The sequence below is a fragment of the Centruroides vittatus genome, unplaced genomic scaffold (assembly GCF_030686945.1).
Source record: "Centruroides vittatus isolate TY-2023 unplaced genomic scaffold, ASM3068694v2 contig_917, whole genome shotgun sequence".
Classification (NCBI taxonomy): domain Eukaryota; kingdom Metazoa; phylum Arthropoda; class Arachnida; order Scorpiones; family Buthidae; genus Centruroides; species Centruroides vittatus.
In genome coordinates this window covers 18,350-46,333 of record NW_027122604.1, presented here as the reverse complement: position 1 = coordinate 46,333, position 27,984 = coordinate 18,350, and the positions used below count along the sequence as shown (strand labels likewise).

The following is a 27,984-nucleotide window of genomic DNA, read 5'->3' as shown; positions in this document are numbered from 1 at the left end:
AGATATCTGGCTCGTTCTTTTATTACACTTTAACAAATACTTGGAATATTTATTTAAGAAAATTCTCATTTATAACTATTACAAATTAATACAATCTTAAATCTTATAAAACAATTATAAAAATAATTTATACATATATATTTTTTGTTGAAGGATTATTTATAGAGTGAAATTAATTCAGTTAAATTCAATATTTGTTTTTACAGAGTATAATTTCACTAAATATTTCGAAGAGTAAAAATGGTTATCGGTCAGTAAAGATGCTATGTAGATTCTGTGAAGGTTTCCAAACGAAGAGGTTTTACAGAGTAATAATAGACTGTTCTCACCAAACAGAGAAGGAAAAATCCAAATAAACCTGTAAAGAGAAAAATAAAATGATCAAAATTGGAATTTTAAAAAATATAGTGATAATTTTAAGTCTAGTATTACACAGTAATATATACAGTAGAGCGTCGTTTATCTGAAAGGCGGTTAACCGAAAGCTTTCCAGTCGGACTGTGTCGTGCTGAATCGAACATTTTTGATACTAGATTAACTTCTAAAGTATAATTTTTTTGTTTTTATATTTTTAAATATATTTATTTTGTTTGTACAAAATAAAGAAATAATTTTTAACAATACAATAGCCACGATTATTATTATAAGAATTTTCGTTAGGCTTAAAATCGATGAAAATTCAACACGAAGCGACACACAACGGAGAAAAATTTCAACATCGGATAGGTTAATATATTTTTTCGTACATAATCGGTTATCCGAACAACCCCAGTCCCCAATTGATTCGGATAAACGACGCTCTACTGTATATGAAATGACTTTTAATGCTAAAAACTGCATTTTTCTTGCTTTATAATTGAAACAGCGTACATTATCATTAGTGAAATATTACTGAAAATGAAAAGTTAATTTATGATTTCTCCACCAAATGAGTTATTTCTATTAACAAGTTAAAATTTTTAAGATACACAAATATTTAAAAAATTTTCTTAGGAATTAAGGAAACAAAACATCAAACATTCTGTATAAATGGAAGAGCCATCTAATCATTCCTTAGATACACTAATACAGGTACTCCTCACTTTACGACCGAGTTCCGTTCCGACGACTACGTCGTTAAGCGAGGAGCTTGCGCCGGGAATATAGGATCGTTGTAAAATTATACAAATTATGCAACAAACTTCAAATTTATTCATAAAAAGACTATTATAGTATGCTATTAGCCTATTATAGTACTATAAGACTATTATAGTATGCTTAGTGCGTATGTCACCACCAACACTGACCAACACTCAAGCTGAGAAAGGGGATTCCCCAAATTGCAGGTCGAAACTCGATTGGTCCTAAGTGCGAGTGGTCGTGCGAGTGGTCATAAAGTGAGGAGTACCTGTATATCAGGAATTTCTGTAAGGCTTGGTACCATTTTGTGCATTGCAAATTCTATATGCAAATTGCAGTACAGCACCGAATTTCCCTATTGGGAAATTTTGGAACTACACTTTATTTGCAAAATTGAAAGCCCAGTCAGGAAATTTGGTCTAATAACTCTTTCTACACAGAGCTATAAACAGTTCCTGTTTAATTACAAATCAATCTGTATAATGAGGACATAATTTTATACTTATCCATTTAAGAAGTGAAACTAGTATTCTACTGTCAAACTTGATATTTTTGCAAATTTTGAATCTTAAAACAGACTAGAAGAAACAGCAATGACTAATGCTCCTTACAAATCTAAATATGTAGCAATGTATAAACTTCTAGGCTTTTATTGATTCTATTTTAAGACATTTCTTCCACGCATCATAATAGTGAAATATTACTAGGACATCGCATGACTCTGTCGTATCATGATAGAATTGAGGTGGAGCCAGAAAGAAAGAAGCGATCCCTGCACCTGATAGGCATAGAAGAGGTGATTCTCATACCTCGCATGGACGCAGACAAGTGAACTGTGCACTTGCTGCCACAAAAGAGGCTATCCTTGTACATGCAGGCCATGGAAGACATGATTCTTGCACTGACTAGATACAGAGAGGTGATCCAAAAACAAAGCAATTGCCACTGATTGCTTTGTTCTTGTGTTTTGTTCGTTTTTCATGCCTATTTTCTATCAGGATCACTCACTTGCACCAGAGAGCATGGACATTGTCACTGTAATACTTTTGTATACCAAAAATGAAGATTTCTGGTATACAAATGGATTATTAATGGTATACAAATTCATTTTTGATATATAGGAGTCTATGACTTCTCATAGACTCTTATAGTTACTTTCCTGTTATATATAACAGGAAAGTAAATATAATTCTGTTATATATAACAGAAGGAAACTATGGTGATTGGTCAAAAATGTCCCCCAAGATTTTTACATTTTTGGACTTGGAACTTTGAAATGTTGAGAAATGCAAAAACATTTGAGGTTTTTCTGTATGTATGAATGTTGAAATGTGTGGGGCATGAGTTTTTTTACCCTCTTTGAAGTTTAATAACTTCTGTGCTTTCAAAAATTTCTGAAATTTTGCAGGAAGGTTTATGTATTAGAGATTGATGCTATTAAATTTTGGTGGTTTAAGGTCGAGGAGGTGAGAAGATAAAGCGGGTTGCATGTTGTATCTTGAGTAAGGTTGGACTTAATGACGATTTTACTCGTTATCAGCATTTACAATTTTTTATAAAACCCATCCCTACCCTCAAAATTAAGCTTTTTGCCATTTTATAATAATTAAGTGTAAACATTGCATTTCATCTGTTATGATATGACATCATCTGTTACCAAAATTTTAAATATTACCTGGAAAGTTAAACATTGCTGGACCTTTTACATTTAAATGGACTCGCATTATACATATTTCTGGATTTCTTGTTTCAATTAATGGAAAATGGCAAAGTTTTATCAAACTTGGCCCATTAAATTTTGAGAACAAACTTGATTGTATAAGACCATAGAAGACATGCTAGCGACTGTAAAACGTCACATGACAAAGTTGCGGAAAATTCATGCAATACTGCTTTGTCACATGCGCTCGTGAAATGACCTTATATCTCAAAAATGAAGTCATGGGGGCCCCTTTTTTTTTATTGTAATTTTGGATTCTGAATTGCAATTAACAGAAAATGACAAAGTTTAATCAAAAGCAATCAAATGGATTTTGAGAACAAACACAATTCTGTAAGCCTCACAGACGAAGCTTTTCTAATATTCTGCTTCATATATCTATTGTGTAAAGCAGCGATTCTCAACCTTCTTAGCTCCATGATCCCCCAAATAGTAAATATAAATAAAATTAATATTTTGCGACCCTCCACCCAAAGGACTAATAACAGTAAGCCTTACTATTACTAATAATTTTGAATTAAAAGGATGCATTATAAAGGTTTGGTGTCCGTAGATACATAATTAGTAATTAGATGCAGTCAAAGAAGAAAGAAAGAAAGAAAGAAAGAAAGAATGTTACTATTATTAATTGAATTTTGACCGTAATTATAAATGTAAATTTTTTTAAATACAGTGCTAAAAACTAAATACAGGAATCGTCTTTTATCACTCAAAAACAATTTGCTTTTGTGTGTTTCTAATGTAGATCCACATATGGAGAAAATTTTAAATGAAAAACAAATGCAACTATCACATTAATTTCTTTTCTTTACATGTGTACTTATTGTAAAATGTTTATAAGTTTATAATAAATGATTTTTTCTCATAAAATGATTTCATTATTGTTTCACGACCCCCCTTTAATATCACCAAGATCCCCTTGTGGGTTGCGACCCTCAGGTTGAGAAACACTGGTGTAAAGCAATGGTTCATTATAAGGAGGAAAATATTTACAAACTTGACATTTTAACACAAGCCATAACAAAATAAAATAATAATATTTAATAAAGTTAGCCAAACTAATCATATCTTTCCAACATTTAAATTTTGTCTAAAGTTTTTCAAGCTGTAAACTTTTTGCACCAACACCAAGTAGTATCCCACAATAATGAAATATGCATTTTTATCTAGTTTGATGATGATGATTATTTAACTCACCAAAGATCACTGAAATTAAAATATTAACAGAAGAGAGTCAATTGAATATTTTGTTCTTTATACAAACTCTTCTTATACATAAAATTCTTACCCAGACTGTGATAGATTCTATTTATTACAGTAACTTCCTGGAATATCATTTTCATCTTTAACTGCATAATCAGCAATCAGATTTTGTACATTAAATTATTTATTGTGTTGTACAATTGCAATTATTATGTAAACTATACTTTAAATACTGGATGTTTTTAATATTAAAAACACCAAACTACACCTTAATTAATCCAGTAAAGAACAAACTCGAAGCTACAACTGCCACTTACATTGAGGATATGCTGCCAAGTGGTGGTTGTGGTTTCAAGTCCCACTCCGAGCCAATTATTTTTGTTCTTTACTGGATTAAGGTGTAGTTTGTTGTAATTATTATATAATAATGAATACTAAATAACAATCAAACAACATAGAAAGTGATCTTTTCAGATTAACAAACATATTCTGCAGAACCTTCAAACTTCATGCATAAGATTATGTGCATTTTTAAGTGGTATATAATATTAAAAAAATAGTATAATGAACGACCTTATTTGACTTCAAAAGCTAATTAAGTAAGCAATTTATAAATTTTAAGAAAATATCATAAAATAATATTTTTTTATTTGTTAAAAAGTACAATATATGAATCTTATAAATAACAACTAAAATTTATTATTTATAATTTTAAAATTACAATCCTTAGTAAATAAATAGAACAAGTTACCAATATATGCTGCAATGATAGCTGGTTTATGCAACACCTTATGAACTGTATAAACCTGGAAAAAAAATGTTTTCAAGGTAAATTGTATGACTTTATATTTAAAAACTTGTTAATCTTATATATAATTATCTGAAATTCATCATTAAAGCCTTAAAAACTTATAAATAAAAGTAATATAAAATAAATTTTTAAAAATAAAATTATATATATCATAATTGCTGAAATATCTTAAAATAGTCTTTTTGTTTCTAAATATAGATAAATGTTTCTTAAATAGTATGATAAATGAAATATAAATTATATGAAGTTATTAAAGAATATATATACGTGGTATGATCCAAAAGTTTGGGGACTGCAGTAATCTAAGACAAAAGCGTGTATTTGAAGTTACAGCGTATGAAATGAATTCTACCAAACCACCTCTACGTGTTCAGGTTAATTTCACCCATGTCGTGTGATTAAACCGCGAGCGCTGCTGTTTTTTTCCGGATATAGTTACCTTTGTTCTGCAACATAATAAAAGTGGAGTTTCAAGAACAACCTCCAATATTTCGACTTTGCCATGGTAGAATCACCATACACCTTTCTTAGCAATTTTATAGTCTCCATAGGTGTTTTACCTAAACGCTGACAAAATTTAATGTTGGAGGTTGTTCTTGAAACTCCACTTTTATTACGTCGCAGAACAAAGGTAACTATCTCTGGAAAAAAACAGTAGCGCTTGCGGTTTAATCACACGACATGGGTGAAATTAACCTGAACACGTAGAGGTGGTTTGGTAAAATCCATTTCATACGCTGTAACTTCAAATACACGCTTTTGTCTTAGATTACTGCAGTCCCCAAACTTTTGGATCGTACCACGTATATATGTGTTACTTTATGACGCTGAAAATATAATCAAATGAATATTTGCCAATTGTTATCATGGCTTTGATATCGTATAAACAAGAAAAATACTTATTTCTATATTCAATTTATTCAATTGTTCAATAACAATATCATCAAGTAAAATAAGTTTGAAAAGTGATTATTAAGATTTTTCTATTCTCTATTCCCTAGACTGGTATTTCTGAACCTGTGATAGACAAAACACTTCCAGGAGATATGCAGAAAAAAAATCTGTAAAGGCTGCCAAATGTAATTAAAAACAAAAAAAAAAAATCAGTTTTTTGATGTAAAAATTTATATTTAGAGGATTCAAAATTTTCTAGATCCAAGCCCATGAAAGTTGCTAACTTTAATTTTTTAAAATAGATTTAACAATATTTTACAATTTCTGAAAGTCTGAGTTAACTTGCTTTATTTTTTTATTTTCTATTGTCTAACTTCACGTTCGCATTATTAAAATTAGTTTAGTAGTATTTTAAATTACAAATTAATGAAAAAATATGATTATGAGAGAACATTAAAAAGCAATAATATTTAAATATTTTCAATTTATGGACATTACGAATAGATGAAATTATCTATTTTCACAAAAAATTGGAAGGCCTGAAAAAGTTAATATCTGTTGTTCTAGCAACAATGTTCTGAACATTTTTTATAGATTTAAAAACAACACTAATACAAACAACTTTTGCAGTTTACTTTTATAAATACTGTTCAATTTTATGAATGTCTTAGTATGAGAACTAATATGAAATTTTGTTTTATACAGGATTTTAAGTATTTTTCTGTAATTCTATCTTGTTTATTTATATTACAATATTATATTACAAGTTGAAAACTGTATTTAGTAATTTGACATTTAAATATGTATTCAATGACATTTATGATCTAAAGTACATTTTTTATTGTCAATAACTGTCTAGTTAATTGTACTAAAACACTTTCTTAAATAAAAACTCAAGTCAGTCATCACTCATAGAAAGACTAATGTTTTTGATCCTCCCTCTGGATCTTCTTCAGGTGAAAAGTTTCAGAATCAGAATGTTTTTTCAAATATCTTCACGATCATTGTGTATCATTGCATTTTTTTAAAATGTTCTGTTTTTGAATGCGTTCACATGTTTAAATTCGTTTGTGAAATTATCATCAAAAAATAATCGTCAATATATGCACCAAGTGCAGTACATAAATTTCCAAAAGCACTTCTTATGGAGCTATGAATAGTTTTGTTACAATTGTGTTGGGTTACAGTTTTTAAAGTAATCTCTGCCATGCATAGGACAACAATTTCTCATCCTCGAAATTAATATTTCTCCCATTTTTCAGCTTTATAAATTTCTAGCGCTTCCATAGCCTTTATTTTATCCATTATCTGGCTTGCCTAATGATGGAGGCATTCTATAGGTCAATTTGGATGTCACTATCTGCAGCATAAATGGACAAGACAGTGGTGTGTTTCTTGTTGCTGATATCATAATTATGTTCTGTTAATATTTGTTGTAGGAAGCATGTGGTGGAACTGATGTACTTTAAGTCCCAGTGGATTCTTTGGTCTGTTACTGGAATCTGCTATATCTTCAGTAAGCAGAACTGATTGGCCATATCCTTGCTGTTGTGTAATAGAGTACATCGGTTCCACTTGGATTTAAAGAACATTGGTTATATCACACATAGTCACAACAAACAGAACAGAGAGTCTACTCTATACCACTACAGGACAGTAGGTTTGATAATAATCTCATGTACATAGATTCCACTAACAGGGCTTGGATGCAAAGGTTGGTTGAACATAAGTATGATTTCTCTAGAAATAAAACTTCAAAAACTTTGGCCCAATATGTGAAACAAGTCCAGGGTGTTGGCAAAATAGAATGAAACCAGGTTAAGAAAATCTTGGATATCATAAAGCTTAGAATGCTGAAAATATGGAAAATATATAAAAGCTCATATTGGGGGAAAATGTATAAATGGCAAAGGTGCAGAAGAGATTTCAATAGTAGTTGATTGCTTGCTGTACTCTCAATTACAGTAGAAAGTCGGTTATCTGAACGCTTTCCAGTCGGATTGTGTCATGCTGAATCGAACGTTTTTGATACTAGATTAACTTCTAAAGTATAATTTTTTTATTTTTTTATTTTTCAATATATTTATTTTGTTTGCACAAAATAAAGAAATAATTTTTAACAATACAATAGCCTCGATTATTATTATAAAAATTATCGTTAGGCTTAAAATCAATGAAAATTCAACACGAAGCGACACGCAACGGAGAAAACTTTCAACATCAGACAGGTTAATATATTTTTTCGTACATAATCGGTTATCCGAAAACTCAGTTATCCGAACAACCCCAGCTCCCAATTGATTCGGATAAACAACTCTCTACTGTAGTTGTATGTTCTTTGGAACTTAGCATAAAGTAGCTATTGAGAACAAATCATACAGGAACACTCCTCTTGATGGAAAAAGTATATTTTTATTTTCTATAATTTGCAATGGATATGCAATGGATATTTTTATTTTCTATAATTTGCAATGGATGTGCCCCTCTTCAGTTCTTATTTTATTATGTATATCAGTAAAACTAAAAATAATTATAGTGACAACTGGAATAACTAATTATTAAAACTGTTGAGGTAGAACAAGTAAAAACTAAAAATAAAATATTTTACTTAAAATACAGAAAAAATTCACTAATAAAGGTAATAAAAACATAAAAACTTTAAAACCAATAAAAAACTGGTTTAAAAGACAAGGTGTAAAGGCTTTCACTGTGTTGTTATCGGGAAGTCTCTTCCCGACAACAACACAGTGAAAGCCTTTACATCTTGTCTATTATACTATGTTTCATATGTATTCAACTTTGTTAAAAGTTTAATACATATGAAACATGGTATAATAGAAACAAACAATTCACAATACATTTATTTAAAATACTTTTACTTACTAAAGTAAATATTCCACTTATCAAGAACAATAATGTAAGAATCATGCACAAGTTTCTTCTGTTTTTTATATAATGAGAAGAAAATGTGACACTGAAATTTCATAAAATATAATATAAATATTTAAAATCATCTAAAAATTACACATATACACAACATACTTCACTAAAAACAAAATTTAAATTTATACACAATAATATATTTTTAAATAATTTAAAACAAATTTTACTGAATATATTTATAATTCATATACCGATTATTTTAGAAATTAAATATTAATCTATATTGTTAAAAAATTTTTAAATGTTTAACTATAATTTGTTCTAGCTATCTAATCATCTCTTATAAAAATAATTTAATTAATAGAGTAATTGTTAGTTAATTATTTGTCGAAAGGAATCTGGCATTTACATACAGAAACAAATTAAATTTTTGATTTGATCGTTTTCATCCATTTGTATTTCAAGACAACTAATGATTCGTGATAAAATATCTATCATTTATATAGATGCAAGAACAAACCGACTAGCATGTTTGAACAGTAAAAATTGTTTATAAATTTCAGTCATGCAACTTCTTTGTCTTAAACGTTTTAGAGTATGTTATAAAAATAAAATCCTAATCAAAACGATATTTGGAAAAATATCAAGTCAAAAATATTAAAATGATTATATCAGATTTTATAAACAGTTTAATTTCTTGAATAAATATTTTATGTTAAGAAAGATCAAAATATGACTGAGTGACATTAAAATTTCAACTTACCGTCTCCTACAATATACACACCTCATCACCTTTTTGAACTCGGTAGTATTTATCTAAAGAAAGGAAACATTTTAATTAAATTTATGATTTTGCTGTTAAATAAATATAGTTATAAAGAACACACACATATATCATATGCAAAATAAATATAGCCATATCTCAGTATTCAAATTCTCACAGTACCAGTATTTACAAATTTATTTGAAATACATTTGTGAAAAAAATTCAAATGTTAGTGGGAAGGAGGGGTAAATCCATTTCCAGCATCTGTTTGTTATTAGTTTGTCTCGGTGTTTGTACCTGAGTTCTAATGCGATTGTGTTTTTATTTCAAAACTTCAATGTAATCTAAAAAACTTCATTACAACAGATTCACTATTTTGTTCATTTATTTTCATTGTGTTTGCTTCTGTAATATTTTAATATAAAATGTTTTAATAATGCTGTACATTTTCATTGCTTTCTAGTGCATGTTAATAAAAAATGCAGTTCATACACAATTCCTTATTATAATATGGGGTAATATATATTTATTCATTGCATTACTGCTCACAAATATGAAAAATATCAACAAAATCATTAAAAAATATGACAACTAAAGGTTCATTTTGTTTAATATTATGTTAAAAATCTTGGGTTGTTATTTAAATACGAAGGCAGAAGTTCGAGACTAATGATGATCTTCAAAACGTTAGGGCCCATCTCAAGTCATTAGTGGTAACATTCTGTGACAAGGGGATGGAAAAGCTCGTTCACAGATATGACAAATTCCTCAATCTTCACAGTGATTATGTCGAAAAGTAACCATGTTTGTACCTAACTTTTGGTAATAAATTAATGAAAATGGCATTTCAAAACCAACCAGTAAAATCTTAACCATAATAGAAATTAATTGAGAAAATGCATTGTCTTTTATGTCCATGCACTTTAGTTTTTTAATGCTATAAACATGGATTTTGTTTTACAGTTTCAACAAGCTGTTTGATAACTGCCATTCTGAGAATGCTTTCTGATCAGAAAATAATTGAATGCGATTGGTTAATGGATACCAGATGACAGAGTTTGAGATGTCTACAACAGCAATTATGTATTTATTCTCCCAAATTCTCAGTGAATAAATCATAAAAGATTTCATTCAATAAGCAAGCAGTTTATTTAATAATTATTGTTACAGTTCCTCCTGGTTAGGGACTTATGGGCACTACAGGCATAAAACACATTCCAAAATTGATGGTTAGTGTTTTGATAGAGTGGCATGGCCTTATATACTTTCATCATAGGCTAGAACTAAAATATGACCTGTGGTAGCCTATCAGTATCCTACCATAAATTTGTGGATTGACATAAATTGTGGGTATAGATTAAATCAAAATTTTGAGCTGAAAAGTTAAGAACAACACATGTGGCATTCATAATATATTTTTTGTTTAAAATATTCTTGAAATAGTTTATTACTTGTTTTACTTAGTTTTGTTTTTAAAAAATGACTTTAATATTATCCGAATCTTCTAAAAAGGAAAAAAATAAAAATGAGATCCATATGATTATCAATTTTTCCAATTATGATTAAAGATGGACTATAGGAATGATTCATAATTCTAATATCATTATTCATCCCTAACTATTTGAGTAAAATAAAGAGAAACAATCTTATTTAATATCTCAATTAAGTTCCTCATAGGAGAAGGTATGTAGCAGCAGCAGCAGCAGCAATTTACATTTGTTGTTAGTGAAAAGCTTATAAAATAATTTCCATCAAACTCACTAATTTTTTCCAATCAAAGTTTAGTGTGTGGAGATTGGCTTCGTACCCATGTATTTTGATAAAATTTTGTTTCAGATTAACTCAAAATCTTTCTATAGGCCATAATTGGAGCACACTGAGTGGATTTTCTTCTCTCTTTACATAATTAATATTCAAATTTTCAAGTTTTGTGGTATTAATGGCTGTCCAGTGAGATACATCATGCCACATACTATAATGACCATTAGGTTGTTTTTGTATTGACAAAAACAACTTAATGGCTTCAATTTAGATTGAATACATTCAGTCAAGTATATTTTGACATCCAGAGCAAAATATGAGGGTGCAAAATAACATTCTGACTGACTTTTCTGCTGATTGATATGCAGAAAATCATTTCAAAATATATTAAAATTTCATATTTTCTTTATGTTCTGTGTATAATTCAGTTTTAGCTGAATTTTTAAGTGTAAAATAAGAGTCATTGTCACAATATAACGAATTAGATTTTCTGGCATCTTTGTGGCCATGATTTTCAGTCTTTCCGTTCTGTCACTGTAGTTGTTTATCTGCTGATTTTGGCACCATCTTACCAATAATATTCTATATAAACTTATTTCAAAATTCTTCTTGCTCAAAAGTTATAAAAGTTTCTTCTTTTTATGCAACTTTTATACTCATTTTGTCCACTTCTTTTCTTTTCTTGAAATGGCCAACAAAAGTTACTTTTTACAGGCATCTTTCTAGTGATTCTGCAGAATCCTGGAGTTATACTCAATATTTGGTCATTCTTCAGCCTTTTTCCTATATCAAACAGTCTGATGACCAATTCTGAAATGTTTCATAACACTAAGAATCTAGTTTACTAGAGCACTAGTATTAATGTTATAAACCTCAGCTAGCAAATTGTTTATCATTGAACTCTCATACCATGAACATAGCACAATCTATAAACATGAAATTTCTTATGTAAATGCATGTTGTCTTTGCTTACTAATTTTCTAATGGTTATGTCCGAAACATCTCAGTGCAACAGTACTTCAAACTGCGTACAGATTGTTAGTGCATTCCCTTATTATCTATATATTAAAATTTGTCAATGTACATGGATGCAGATATGTATGTATATATCTGATGTTTGACTATTTTTAGTGCAACCTTGGTAATTTTAATAGTTAGAGAAATATAATTTTTGCAATGGCTTCAAACTTCAATGTATATTTAGCCTTTCTTATTCAAATTTTGTGAACATTTGAAGATTCATGTGCAGCATCCTAAACTTGACTGTTTCAGACTTCATTGGGCTAAAATTCATTACATGTTTTTGACACTAATAAATTTTTGTAATTTGTACAAATTTTTGTACAAATTACAAAAGTGTCTATTGTTGTTAAATCACTCAATATTTCTAAATGGAGATTACTTATACATTAGCCGTTAACTAATAGATAATAAGATAAATAGATATCAATTTGAAAAGTACCAGATTACATCTTTAACGGATTTTAAATTAGGCTATTTTTCAATTTAAAATATTTTTTCATTATAGTTTGGACAAATTCTTTATTGCTAATATTTAAATTAATTTTGAAATGTAACGGCTGGAAATTATGGATAATCTAATGCATAGGAAATTGTTATAGTAATGGTAAAAATTTTGAAATATAATAAAGAACATGTCTGTATATTAGTAATTTACACAATATTAATGATATTTGTGCATACATTCCAGGTAAACATACATAATCCAGATTGTTGTCTGCAGTAATATTCAGTTTATTTTTTACAAGTGGAGTATCTGGATATGCCCACTAACATCTAATATTTGTTATATTCTGTTCCAATTATTTTTGTATCTGCATTATCTACACACACACACACACTCTCTCTCTTTAATAAATATCAGAATGTCATTAAAACAAACATCAGAAATTCAAATTTTTGTTTTAAGTTTTAAAACAGTATGTAATTTTAGATAAACTAAATTATTGGAAACATTCAAAACAAAATGCATTAGCAAAAAACCTAAATTTTGATGTTTTTTTTATAAAAAAAAAATTTCAAAACTCCATAATTTTTCATAATTACAGACATTTTGCAGGAAATTTACAAATTCAGCAAGATTATTAGTTGTATCTATGTTTAAACCAAACATAATATCAAAATTATAATAAAACTGTCATTACCATAAAGACACTTTGACAATGAGGACATGACACTTGACCCAATCCTGGATTATCATTATTAGTTGGAAAAGCTGAGGGAGCCATGCTTATGATACGTTTGCTATAATTAAAATAAAAACAATTATGTAATCTATAAAAATATAAAATTAAGATATTTTATTATTTCCATTAAAAAATTTAATTAAAATGATAATTATATGAAAAGACTTTTCTTTGTTACTTAAATCAAATATAATGCACTAAATGAATATCTTGAATAACTCAGAGACATTAAATGGAAAAATTAGAGACACTTAACAAAAATTATTTAATTTTCTTTTATAAATACACACACACACACCCAAAATGAAAAATACGTAAAATTTTATAAAATGTGATTTTAATTATTATTAAAAACTTTTAAAAGATAAAATACTAACACAAAAACACTTCATTCAGTTTTAAGTATTGTGAGGTCTAGACCTCAACCAACAGTGGGATGTAATTGCCTAACTCATGTCAATATTTGGATGATATATTCTTGACCAAAGTTGAAAAAAATAGAAACAAAGGAATTTGGTGTTGTAAAACTTAATTATGACATTTCCCATTTGATGTTTGCATGAGAAGAGAGAATTGACATTGATTGTAAAACTTTGCTTATTACCTGATAGCCAGTTGGAATTGAAAAAGTAAATACTTTCTCTGGGGAGCTTGTGGACAAAGTCGCACCCTCTTTGAAAGGGGAGAGCAAAACCAATTTTCTCTACTTTATGGGCAATCATTTGAGGAAGCATAACCAAACCCTTTGAGAAGAGCAGGTTCATTCTGGGGCAAAATGGGATAGTCATCACCTCCACAATTCAAATTCGGCCCCTAGCAACAGGTTACGGACCAATCAGAAGGGGAGAAGTAATGGACTGTGATTAATCCAAACTTGGAATTTGTTCCCAAATTGTATAAAAACCCATATTTTCAATTACACAAGATCCTTTGAGTCTGATGAACAAACTCAGAAGGAATCCAGTCTTCTAAAAGAAAGGGACTGAGGATCTCAGTGTGGTCTTTCTCACTCTTCAAGAAGCCAACAGTGTCAGAAGAACAACCATCTGAGAAGGAAGGACCAACAGAGTAAATAGGACTTTTCTGTTCATCTTCATTCCTCACTGTAGTAGACTGAAATTATGAGTTTCAGCACTTGTTTCCTTCTACCCTACCCTCAAATCACCTCAAAACAATTGGCTAGTGTAAGCATGCTTTATTACAATGAATGTGAATTCATTTGTCAAACTGTGTAAATCTCTGTCTGCTACCACTATTCCCGTACAGTTCCATCCTCTTGTATCAGCCTAAGAAAACATAAAAACAGTGAGTAACCCTATCTTTGACTAAGATAATGAGTCTACACCATGTGAGATCGATGGTAGACCCACACTGTCGAAAAGCCTCATATTGACTTTTTACACATAAATTAGTATTACTTGGATTCATTTTTATTGAATTCAGTGGTATTTTATAAATCCAAAGTTTTTAATAATAAATACTATAAACATTTTGTATAGTATCAAAAATCAGAATCCTAAATAATATAGGTCACCAGGATTGTATTGTCTAAAGCACAGAAAATTAATGATGGTCCATGTTTGAGCAAACTACATCTTAAAATAATTTTTTTAAAAATATAAATTATTTTATATTTTTACAGTATAATACTCAGTATATTATTATTTTTATTTAGTATGCTCCGATGCCTGCATCGGGCCTTTCGACTTGTATATATATAACTATGGACGTCCTGATACCACAAAAGTATTGATACCAGTGGTATCATGAGTAGTTTTAAAGTAGTGATGCTGGTATCAGTATTGATCTTAAAAGTGTTGATACCAACCAGTATCGACATTGGGAATTGAAACTGGAAATCTGTGGCTTGATTTTGAAACATTTTGTATAATTGAAACTTTTAATTTTAATATAAATAACATCCTTAATTCTCGTTAGTTATTATTAACAAGTTACTAAAACTGATTTCTAATATAAACTAAATGTTACCAATACTGTATCAGTTGATTTGAGATTTTAATGTATTTTATTTATAAATAGTAATCTGAACTCTAAATAGATTCTGAGAATAAAATTTGATGTAATAAATTTATTGATTTTGGTCATTAATATTTACTATAGAAGTCTAACTTAACCAAAAGTAATGTAAGATTTGGTTTTGTTTTTGGCCAAAACTGACTTTAAAACACAAATCTGGTTTTAGTTTTGGCTGCAAAATCCAATTTTGGTCAGATCTTACCTGTCTGTGAAAAATGTAACGATACCAGATCCAATACCCGAGGAAAAGTATTGATACTGGTTCAGACAAAAAGTACTCGGTATCAAAGGAAAGTATCGATACAGTATTGGTATCAGCAGTATCGGGACATCATTATATGTAACCCCTACCCATTACCCATAGCACCCAATAAGTGTGTAAAAGTAACAAACCCTAAGAGGAAAGTTGCAGTATCAACAATTGAGGCAAAAAAGGAATGAAAAATGAAAACTATTCACATGTGGCAGATCTGGCAGCTATGTTTAAAATGTCAAAATCGACTGTGCACACTATTCGTTACATAACTCTGGATATCTTCTATTTTCGAAGTTTAGACAATGAAGAAAATTATTCACATTTTCAAGTCTATATTTTAATCCATTTTTCACCATACCACAGAGTAGTAACAGTTAAAAACGTTGAAGATAAACGTGAATAATTTTCTTCATTGTCTAAACTTCGAAAATAGAAGATATCCAGAGTTATGTAACGACATGTAAATGAAATTGGAATACTCAGAACCACCACTAGAGGGCCAGACCAGTTATAAATATGTTAAGGACTTGACGGTATGGTAAGAAGATTATACTTCCGTTTTTAATGTAAAAACGTCAGATCCTCCATAGAAAGGCTGACGTTGATATCGTTTTAATCATGTGAATTTTCTACTTACTGTTTGTTTTTTCGTGAAGTTTATCTTCAAACGTTTTTAACTGTTACTTCTGTGGTTGGTGAAAAATAGATTAAAATATAGACTTGAAAATGTGAATAATTTTCTTCATTGTCTAAACTTCGAAAATAGAAGATATCCAGAGTTATGTAACGACATGTAAATGAAATTGGAATACTCAGAACCACCACTAGAGGGCCAGACCAGTTATAAATATGTTAAGGACTTGACGGTATGGTAAGAAGATTATACTTCCGTTTTTAATGTAAAAACGTCAGATCCTCCATAGAAAGGCTGACGTTGATATCGTTTTAATCATGTGAATTTTCTACTTACTGTTTGTTTTTTCGTGAAGTTTATCTTCAAACGTTTTTAACTGTTACTTCTGTGGTTGGTGAAAAATAGATTAAAATATAGACTTGAAAATGTGAATAATTTTCTTCATTGTCTAAACTTCGAAAATAGAAGATATCCAGAGTTATGTAACGACATGTAAATGAAATTGGAATACTCAGAACCACCACTAGAGGGCCAGACCAGTTATAAATATGTTAAGGACTTGACGGTATGGTAAGAAGATTATACTTCCGTTTTTAATGTAAAAACGTCAGATCCTCCATAGAAAGGCTGACGTTGATATCGTTTTAATCATGTGAATTTTCTACTTACTGTTTGTTTTTTCGTGAAGTTTATCTTCAAACGTTTTTAACTGTTACTTCTGTGGTTGGTGAAAAATAGATTAAAATATAGACTTGAAAATGTGAATAATTTTCTTCATTGTCTAAACTTCGAAAATAGAAGATATCCAGAGTTATGTAACGACATGTAAATGAAATTGGAATACTCAGAACCACCACTAGAGGGCCAGACCAGTTATAAATATGTTAAGGACTTGACGGTATGGTAAGAAGATTATACTTCCGTTTTTAATGTAAAAACGTCAGATCCTCCATAGAAAGGCTGACGTTGATATCGTTTTAATCATGTGAATTTTCTACTTACTGTTTGTTTTTTCGTGAAGTTTATCTTCAAACGTTTTTAACTGTTACTTCTGTGGTTGGTGAAAAATAGATTAAAATATAGACTTGAAAATGTGAATAATTTTCTTCATTGTCTAAACTTCGAAAATAGAAGATATCCAGAGTTATGTAACGACATGTAAATGAAATTGGAATACTCAGAACCACCACTAGAGGGCCAGACCAGTTATAAATATGTTAAGGACTTGACGGTATGGTAAGAAGATTATACTTCCGTTTTTAATGTAAAAACGTCAGATCCTCCATAGAAAGGCTGACGTTGATATCGTTTTAATCATGTGAATTTTCTACTTACTGTTTGTTTTTTCGTGAAGTTTATCTTCAAACGTTTTTAACTGTTACTTCTGTGGTTGGTGAAAAATAGATTAAAATATAGACTTGAAAATGTGAATAATTTTCTTCATTGTCTAAACTTCGAAAATAGAAGATATCCAGAGTTATGTAACGACATGTAAATGAAATTGGAATACTCAGAACCACCACTAGAGGGCCAGACCAGTTATAAATATGTTAAGGACTTGACGGTATGGTAAGAAGATTATACTTCCGTTTTTAATGTAAAAACGTCAGATCCTCCATAGAAAGGCTGACGTTGATATCGTTTTAATCATGTGAATTTTCTACTTACTGTTTGTTTTTTCGTGAAGTTTATCTTCAAACGTTTTTAACTGTTACTTCTGTGGTTGGTGAAAAATAGATTAAAATATAGACTTGAAAATGTGAATAATTTTCTTCATTGTCTAAACTTCGAAAATAGAAGATATCCAGAGTTATGTAACGACATGTAAATGAAATTGGAATACTCAGAACCACCACTAGAGGGCCAGACCAGTTATAAATATGTTAAGGACTTGACGGTATGGTAAGAAGATTATACTTCCGTTTTTAATGTAAAAACGTCAGATCCTCCATAGAAAGGCTGACGTTGATATCGTTTTAATCATGTGAATTTTCTACTTACTGTTTGTTTTTTCGTGAAGTTTATCTTCAAACGTTTTTAACTGTTACTTCTGTGGTTGGTGAAAAATAGATTAAAATATAGACTTGAAAATGTGAATAATTTTCTTCATTGTCTAAACTTCGAAAATAGAAGATATCCAGAGTTATGTAACGACATGTAAATGAAATTGGAATACTCAGAACCACCACTAGAGGGCCAGACCAGTTATAAATATGTTAAGGACTTGACGGTATGGTAAGAAGATTATACTTCCGTTTTTAATGTAAAAACGTCAGATCCTCCATAGAAAGGCTGACGTTGATATCGTTTTAATCATGTGAATTTTCTACTTACTGTTTGTTTTTTCGTGAAGTTTATCTTCAAACGTTTTTAACTGTTACTTCTGTGGTTGGTGAAAAATAGATTAAAATATAGACTTGAAAATGTGAATAATTTTCTTCATTGTCTAAACTTCGAAAATAGAAGATATCCAGAGTTATGTAACGACATGTAAATGAAATTGGAATACTCAGAACCACCACTAGAGGGCCAGACCAGTTATAAATATGTTAAGGACTTGACGGTATGGTAAGAAGATTATACTTCCGTTTTTAATGTAAAAACGTCAGATCCTCCATAGAAAGGCTGACGTTGATATCGTTTTAATCATGTGAATTTTCTACTTACTGTTTGTTTTTTCGTGAAGTTTATCTTCAAACGTTTTTAACTGTTACTTCTGTGGTTGGTGAAAAATAGATTAAAATATAGACTTGAAAATGTGAATAATTTTCTTCATTGTCTAAACTTCGATTGTGCACACTATTCTTAAGAACAAGGATGCAATAAAAGCAACAAATCTATGACAATGTTTACCTTCAGGAGATTGCATGTTATTGAGGCGATGGAAAAACTCCTAGCATGGATAAATGAGAAGCAATTAGCTGGTGATATCAACCTTGAAATGATTATTTGTGAGAAAGCCAAGCAGCTGCGTAGTAACCTTAAAAAACAGGACATCACTACTCCTCACTAAGATATAGTAAATGCAATTTTCATTTTATTATACAGTATTATTTTATTTATTGTTTTCACGTTTTAATTTATTATTTAGGACACTTAATTGTGTAATTTTTACCTTAAATTATGTTTATTTGCTGTTTAAGTTTATCAAAACAGGTATTGTTTAGTGTCTGGGAGCATATTAATTTACCTTCCATTACTTCTAAATGGGGAAAATTGATTTGGACATCAAACAATTCAGAATTCAAACAGTATCCTGAAATGAATTAAATTCAAAGTATGAGGCACCACTATTAGTTTCAGGATATTCCATTATTATAATTTCATACGAGTTTGTATTATTTAATAGAATGAAATATTTAATATCTGTCACATCATATTAATTTTTTTGCATTAAATATGAATATGAAAATTTATAAAACAACCACAACTCAATGTAATGTAACCATACAATAAACAAAAATATAAAATATAATCTATTAAATTATTTTTAAGAATTTTTTGAAAAAGTTTTACCAATTTGGCCTTGGACAAGAAATCTTCTGTGACGTAGATTTGCATATCAAAAGACAATTACAAGGGCAACGAACATATTTTTTTCCTGGTGGAGCAAGCTTTATTGGCTAATATTGAATCAGAAGGGGGGGGAAAAAATCATTATAAATAAATTTAAATGATAAAATAAAATGTTTTATTAATTGATGATGATAACTGAAATGTATTTTACACACTAAATTATGACGAAATGACAATTAAATATATACTAATAAAAATTGAACTTACAGTTGCTTCATGACAGTTTTCACATTGTACAACAAATTGATCAGCTTTGCCAGAAATATCAATGCTGCATTTGCAAACTCTGCAACTAACTGTTGGTATAATTCTTTCCGAAAAAACATTCTGTTGCACTGGAAATTCGCCAGTTTCATTTACATGCACATTGAATTCAGATGAATTTCCTTCCACATAAGGAGGTGCTAAAATTTTAAAAATCAGAAAAATAATAAAATAAAAATCAACTTCAATATCACGAAATAATTATAAGATACATCATACATTGAAGGGGGAGAAACAGTTCAAATAAATCAAGTACTTAACAAGAAATTACAAATATTTTATTCTTTTTACAAAAATTCAAAACTGATACCTTTTTATATAAAAACAATTGATCAATAAAAAAAAAAATCAAAGTTTTAAACAAAATTACACACAATTGAAACTCAACATTGTAGGTTTGGGTGTGTAAAATTAATACAACAGTAGAAACTGAAAGTTTATTTTGCAAAAAGAACAACAATTATTATGCAAAGCATACCACAGTAAATAAACGATAATACTGTAGCTCCTCATTTGAATATATTCTGTTTCTTTGGTCTTCCAAATAAAAAAGCACTTTAGCCAATAATTTTTTAAAAATCAATTGCCATTGAATTTCTACTGGCAGAGAAATATTACTCCATTTCAGTAATTGACCTTGAAGCTATCTTTGTATCAAATACAACACACAAAAAAAGCAAGTTGGCATGGAGATTGAAAATAGAGAAAATAAGTAAATTGATACATTGGTTATACTGTCATCTGATATATCGTTCATTTGATTTGTCTCCTGTCTACAAACATGCACAATAAAACAACAAGATATGGTATATGACAACATTTGGAAAGCAAGTTCTGAATGACCACAAAGACACAAAGAAATCATTTTAGACATTCCTTTGTCAAAAGTTCTCTCATTTATTTATCTATTTTTTGACAATCATCAAATTATTGAGATGGATTAAAAAGGCTAAAATTTATATAATTAACTATACTTATAGTTAATCCAGCTCTATCATTTGATTATTATTAGTATAATAATTCAGAATTGATTTTCTATATATATTTAACATATAGATCACCTCAGAGATTAAAAAAAAACCTTACATCTGGAACAAGCTTTTTTTTATACACTCCTGAAGTCTGCTATAAGATTTTTAACTAATCTTGCACAGCTTGCTACATCTTCATTGCTGTTGAATAATTTTCCCACTAAAAATGTCTTCAAAAGTAAACCTGCACATAAGCAGAGGATCAAAGTCAAAGCTACAGGCTGGGTGATGAAATATTTTTGACAAGAACCAATCAACAGTAAGATCATTCAAGCAGAAATATGTTGTCTTCCATTGTTATGAAAATTCATATCACTAGGGCTGTATGTTTTGTTTATTTTGAACAGCCAATCTTAATTTTTTCAAAGTTTTATGATTCCTACTTGCATTTATTGTTGCTCCGTGATTCAGGAATTTTGTCAGAAAACATTATTTCCATAGATGGAGTTTTCAATCATCATGTTTATTTTCTGACATGATAACAAATATCTGACAGATTGAAAATACTGTTAATAAGCCTGGCAATTCTTACCTTATAGGACGACAATGTGCTAACAAAGCTCAATTCATTCCATCTTTATGGAATGCAGGTATAATTGAACTTGATTTCTAATGCCCTTTGTTATACATTGTTGATGCCCATATTTTATATATTGTTGATCTCAAATAATTATATTGATAAAAAGAAATTAAATTATAAAAACCAAAGTACATTTATACATTAAATTACTATTGTAATAGTTTGGCTACCTAAGATAGCTGTAATTATTTCTATTCTTATTCAGAAGTCCACTTGATAGTGGTTTATGAACCAAATTAGTTTATGAACCATAAGTTTAATTTTAGTTTGTTTGCATATACTTGTCTACAAATTTTGTGAAGAAAAGGTTAATTTTTTTTTTTTTTTTTTTTTAAACATAGATTTAGTAAGTTAACTTACTGTGTGTGTACTGTGTTTCTATCACATATCTGAATATAGAACTTGTTTTTAAATAGAAAGTTTTCTATATATATCATCAACTTTTGCAAGCTAATCTACTTATCATTGAATTAAATAACAGGATGACCCAATCAAATCTCATTCCATTTCTTTATCAATAAACTACATTAACAAAAACAATTATTAACAACAATGATTCATTCTATTAACCTTTTAAATGCTTCCAATTAGAATCAGCCTACAATCATGTTTCATTTTACGGTATTAAAATATATTAAATCAAATAATCAAGCTACATTTTGGCTAAAATATAAAAATATTATATAACTAGCAGGTAGGCCCAGCGTTGCTCGGGCAAAAGTAACAATGGCGAAAATTAAGATTATTACGTTATAGTCACAAAAAGAAAAAGAGTAATTTCATCAACAAACTAAGTTTTTCTAAAGAAAGATCGAATTTGAAAATCGAATGTTCTAATATTGTTCGATTTTCACGACGTGTTCTGATTATATCCTCCGATTTTCATCGAATGTTCTAAAGAAGAAAGGTCGAGAAAAACTGAACTAATCTGTTTAAATTTGAAAATCAAATATGTTCCAACATATTACTCTTTTTCTTTTTTCTTTTTTTTTCCAGCGCCCGTAAATCTTGCACGTCGCTTTCTCTTGTTCTCCATTGTTACTTAACACTTTTGGTACTTAAATTTGGTACCCTGACTGTGTACCAAATTTCAACTTTCAACTCCTCAACTGTTTTAGCGAATATTAAGATTATTACGTTACAGTCAACCTTACCCGTTTTCACAGAATGCAAGAATTGGGTCCTTCCTGTTTCCAGACTAATTACAGAATTTTTAGATAGGTCTAAAAATATGTTCAATTTCCTGCAAAAACGAAAAAAACTACATCTGCGTCTTGCATGTCGCTTTCTCTTAACACTTCCATTGTTGATGGAAGTGTTAAGACTTAATCCTATCCCTCTCCCCCGTGGGAGGAATTTCAAAAAATCCCTTCTTAGTGTGCATTCTCGTGACGTACCCTAACTGTGTACCAAATTTCAACTTTCAACTCCTAACCATTTGGGCTCTGCACTGATTATTATTATTATTATTATTATCATCATCAACTTGTCTCGATTATATATATAGATTTGGACTAAAAGAGGAGCAATTAAGTCACCATCTTCTATTAAATTTAATAAGTAGAGTTAAAATAAATTATTTAGAATATTCTGGAAGAAAAGGTCAATTTGAAGTGGGAGTCAAACAGAATTCTACTTACTGTGCAGATGAATTGCCAATTACATTATCCTGACCTCTGTCCAAAAACTCTTCATGTCAAGTTCAGTCTATAACCATATTAGCCTGCTTCAATTTAGAGTCCATAACCATACCAGTCACTCACCATGCTGACTGAAAAGTATGCTCATACAATTCTTATATTCTTAGTCCCCTGGCTTAAAGTCTTGGTATTTTGATACTTTGTGATAATGGAAGACCAGATATTGCTTTTGAATGATCCTATTGCCAAACAATTCCGATAGAAAATATTCCTTCACACATTCTTTGGCCTTGCATCCTCTAATTTTTAAAATTCACTTCACTAATGTTTTCACTAACGGATATTTCAATACGTTTTGATATTTTTCAACATTCAAATTTTTATTTTAAATTGGTGTTCCATCAAAGAAAGGGGAACGTTCTCCTAAAGCAGGACTCTGGAGGAGCCTGAAAACATTAGTGAAGTGAATTTTTTCCAATACCAGACTTTAGGTTTTGGGTGAGAATTATCTAAATTAATTTATTTCTAATTATTAAATTCAATACAAACTTGCTGAGACTCAAAGCCAGAGCTTCTACTTTAACAATGCATGTATATATATACAGTGGTGGCTCATATAACGTACTTAATCCGTTCCAGGTGCACGTCCGTTAAGTGAAACGTCCGTTATACGAAACGCATTTTTCCATAGAAATACATGTTAAAACATCTAATTCGTTCTGCAGCATAGAGTAACCGTACTGTATCATTAAAAAATGAACATGGGGTGAGTTCTTTTATTCCTCCGCGTAACTCTGCGCGAGCGACATCCGTTTAAAAATTCCTGCGGAACGCGTTCCTAAATTCCGGTGGGAGTGCGCGCCGTCGAACGGCAAAAACGGCCGCTTGTAGCAGTAGTTTACGGTGGAAAGCAACATGGCGTCCTCCATGGCTCAGATAGTTTCGTTTCCGGGTCCATTATATGGTTTTATGAATGAGAATTTAGAAATTGTGAAAGCGCGAGTTAGCGCACGCGGTGATGTAAGTGTTTTTACGAATTTTTTTTCGAGGCTATTTTGAATGCTATTTCAACAAATAATTCATTTTATGGTTAAATTTTACAATTGGGACCCTTCTTTTGCCTTTTAAAGCTCATATTTTAGAATTATAGATTCCTCCATCACGATACTATCGATAGTGCGGGCGCCGCCATCTTTCTTTCTTTCACCGTCGTTCCTAAATGCCTACAAACAGCAGCGCACTCCCGTAGTAGCGGAGACGCAGAGCGACCGCTATTAAAGAACGCACCCATGGAGCGGTCACCAATTATGCCCGGAAAGTCCATTGTTCGCAGCCAGTCCGTTGCTCGAGTTACGTAACGGCCAAACAGAAAGTCCGTTGTTCGCAGCGTCCGTTATTCGAGGCACCACTGTATATGCATTTCCAGTTATGGTGAATCCCCCTCTGATCATCATGCCAACTGTAAATGAATATAGTCCTCCATGGCACTAATTAATAATTAGTCGTACCCAAAGTCCTCCAGGCTGAGTGCCATGCAAGACTGAGTACAATTGTTTCCAGTTAGTGCAATGAGTGACTCGGACAGTTACATCTCATTACCAGTCTGGAAGTGCAGACTGGATGAAGATCTGGGTGACATAATTGGTAACACATCTGCATAAGAAGTTGAGAGTCTGAGTCCTATCTCTGATCAATCTTTTTTCTAGAATAGTCTTAATGATTTTGAAATAAATATCTGCCAATTAATAGGTACTTATTTTATTGAATTATTGATATCAAAAATCCCAAATGAATATCAGTAATTAATTATAGTCTTTCCCAGAATAAGAATAGAACCATATTCATTAGTCTAAACATCTAAAGAAAAATAGTTCATTACAAAGTAGAACATAATATATATAAAGTACATATTAGGAAATTATAAGGTATGTTTAAACTGTTATAATCTATTTGAAATTTCTGACAAAAATGTCAGAAATTTTGGTTTTTATGTCTTGATGTCAGGTCAGTTTTGACATGTAAATTTCTCAAGTTTTTGTTCTGTTCTATTTTATTAAATTTCACACATAGCTTTGTTGCTTAGCTATGGCATTAGAGTGATACAAATTCAAGATCCAGCACATTGGCTCCATTCTTATTCTCAGAAATACTATAATCTCATTGCTACTTAAAAAGTTTGGGTATTATTTGAATCAAAATAACCATGTCTTCTTTAATATAATCCCTTTTCTTAAATAAATAAAAAAGTATAAGATGTATTTGTATATAGAACTATATAAGTTACAATAGCAGTAAACATCCATAATCTAACTTATTGTATCAGTCCGTATCATTTGCTGTATGTATCGGTGAAATATGTTCCATATCACATTTGCGTATTTTCATATTTAAGAATGCAGCTGATTCAATACAAACTAAGATATTACTATTATGTTCAGTTTTATCATTTTTATGTTTAATTAATTTTGATCGAAAACGTTAGTTAAGTGGTCGTTAATGTTAGTACTTAGTACCGGAAATTCGAAAAAAGGCTTAAGAAGGTATAATGGACATCATATGTACCGGTATGAGAATTGTTTCTAATTTTGTATTTATACCTAGCTCTTAATTTTAGTTTAGCCCGAAATGAATCCAGTTAAGTGTGTAATCAACCAAAATAAACAATCTGTCGTTTTGGATTGTTGAGTTACTGTAACATTCCTATACACCTACATATGCAGGATTACGGAATTCCCAGAATTTTAAAAATCGAACTCACTTGTGCCTATTGACCGGTGTGAAATAAATAAATTCAATTCAACGAACGTTTTCTGGACGCCTTCCGTGTCCTTCTTCAGGTTAACTGCTGGATTCTATTATTTTTAAAAAACTGTCGATCTAATATAATAGAATCCAGCAGTTAACCTGAAGAAGGACACGGAAGGCGTCCAGAAAACGTTCGTTGAATTGAATTTATTTATTTCACACCGGTCAATAGGCACAAGTGAGTTCGATTTATATTTTATACACCCCGGTGTGTAGGATGAGGATATCCCAGAATTTTCTAATTAGAAAGGAAATTATATAAGTTATTTATCAAACTGTACAGAAAGTACTTAATCTGTTGATTTTTACATTTTAATACTATCAGACCAAATAAAATTAAGAAATTTACAGTATTTATCTTCAATAATATAATGTACCTTTTACCTATTATAATATTAATTACAAATGCTTGGATTTCTTCACTTTCTTATCATCTGGTACAGATTTAAGGTCATATTTAATATCTACTTATTTGATTTTATTGACAATTTGTATTATCAATATTATCATCATTGGAAAAATTCTTTAGTATATATTTTCTCACTTATTACATTCTTTAAAAATTCTTTAAGAAGTTTAATAACTAAAAATATTCTGTAAAACAAAAAAAACTTGGTTTTGACACAAAATTATTAGAAATCATTTAAAATAGGACAAATGTCAATATATATGGAATAAATGAGAAAATTCTAAGAAGAGTGGGTGAGAAAAGGAGCATATTAGAGACAACAAAGAAGCGAAAAGGTAATTGAATGGGACACACGATTCAAGGAAGGCTCATCGCACGATGTTATGGAAGGAAAGATTGCAGGCAGAAAGAGATGAGGGAGAAGGAAAATTAAAATGGTGGATGACTTAAAGGAAGTTATAAGGAGCAAAAGACAAGACCTGAGGATAAAATAGGGTTAATGTTACTTATGATAGCGAACATGGCAGCTCGTCTCTGAAACAGTGGGGACGCACGTTCTAACCTAACCTAACCTATTCTAATAAATTACCCCTATTCTAATAATTTGGTTGGCAATAATTATGGTAATTTATTAGAATAGGTTAGGTTAGAGCGTGCATCCTCACTGTTTCAGAGATGAGCCACCATGTTCGCTACCATTTACCCAAAATAGAAGAAAGAAAGAGTGGTGCTCTGGGATAAACTTCAATATATGGAATAAATGAGGAAGTTCTAAGAGTGGGTGAGAAAAGGAGCATATCAGAGACAATAAAGAGGCAAAAAGCTAAGAGTGCTGCTCACAGATCTGCTATAACCATCAGAAAACTAAAAAAGGAAACCTCAATTTGTATGTTTAGCCTAAATCTTGTAATTATTTTCACGATGCAAAAATGCTCAAAAGTTAGTAATAATTTAACACATTACAAGTACAAGTTACTTTTAGACAAATTGTGTATAGATGTGTACATGCATAAATTATCTAAAAGTAACTCCTACCAAAGTGTTTATAACAAATTAACGAAACAATTGATTGCAGTTTCAAATATTCGAGTTAAAATATTGATTTTTTAACGAAATTGTCAGAAAATCTTATAATTTTAGCACGCAATTATACCAAATTACGTTTTTATCGTTTGATCGATGACGTCAATATTATTCAACATTGTGAAAACAATAAACACGGATCTGTTAACATACCACTTGGTGCTGTAGCTCCGTACTCTGCATTATAATTTTCTTCCTGAAGTAATGCTCGCTTTTCCATGTTTTTTCTAGTTCCTGTTCCTTCGTAAAATTTAATTGAGAAAATATCATATGTTGATCATATGATCTGTCAAAAGAAAACACGA

At 30.1% G+C, this 27,984-nt stretch overlaps 1 protein-coding gene across 1 annotated transcript; it reads right to left on the bottom strand.

Moving 5' to 3' along the window:
- Positions 1 to 5: 5 nt before the first annotated feature.
- Positions 6 to 27,984, bottom strand: LOC136984364 (type I phosphatidylinositol 4,5-bisphosphate 4-phosphatase-B-like). Its single transcript, XM_067281322.1, has 8 exons — positions 27,833 to 27,984; positions 20,075 to 20,271; positions 19,808 to 19,914; positions 13,323 to 13,422; positions 9,394 to 9,446; positions 8,631 to 8,721; positions 4,794 to 4,848; positions 6 to 358 (listed from the first exon to the last, which is right to left on the bottom strand). The coding sequence occupies exons 1-8, from the start codon at positions 27,897 to 27,899 to the stop codon at positions 264 to 266; spliced, it is 765 nt and encodes a 254-aa protein (XP_067137423.1). The 5' UTR covers positions 27,900 to 27,984; the 3' UTR covers positions 6 to 263.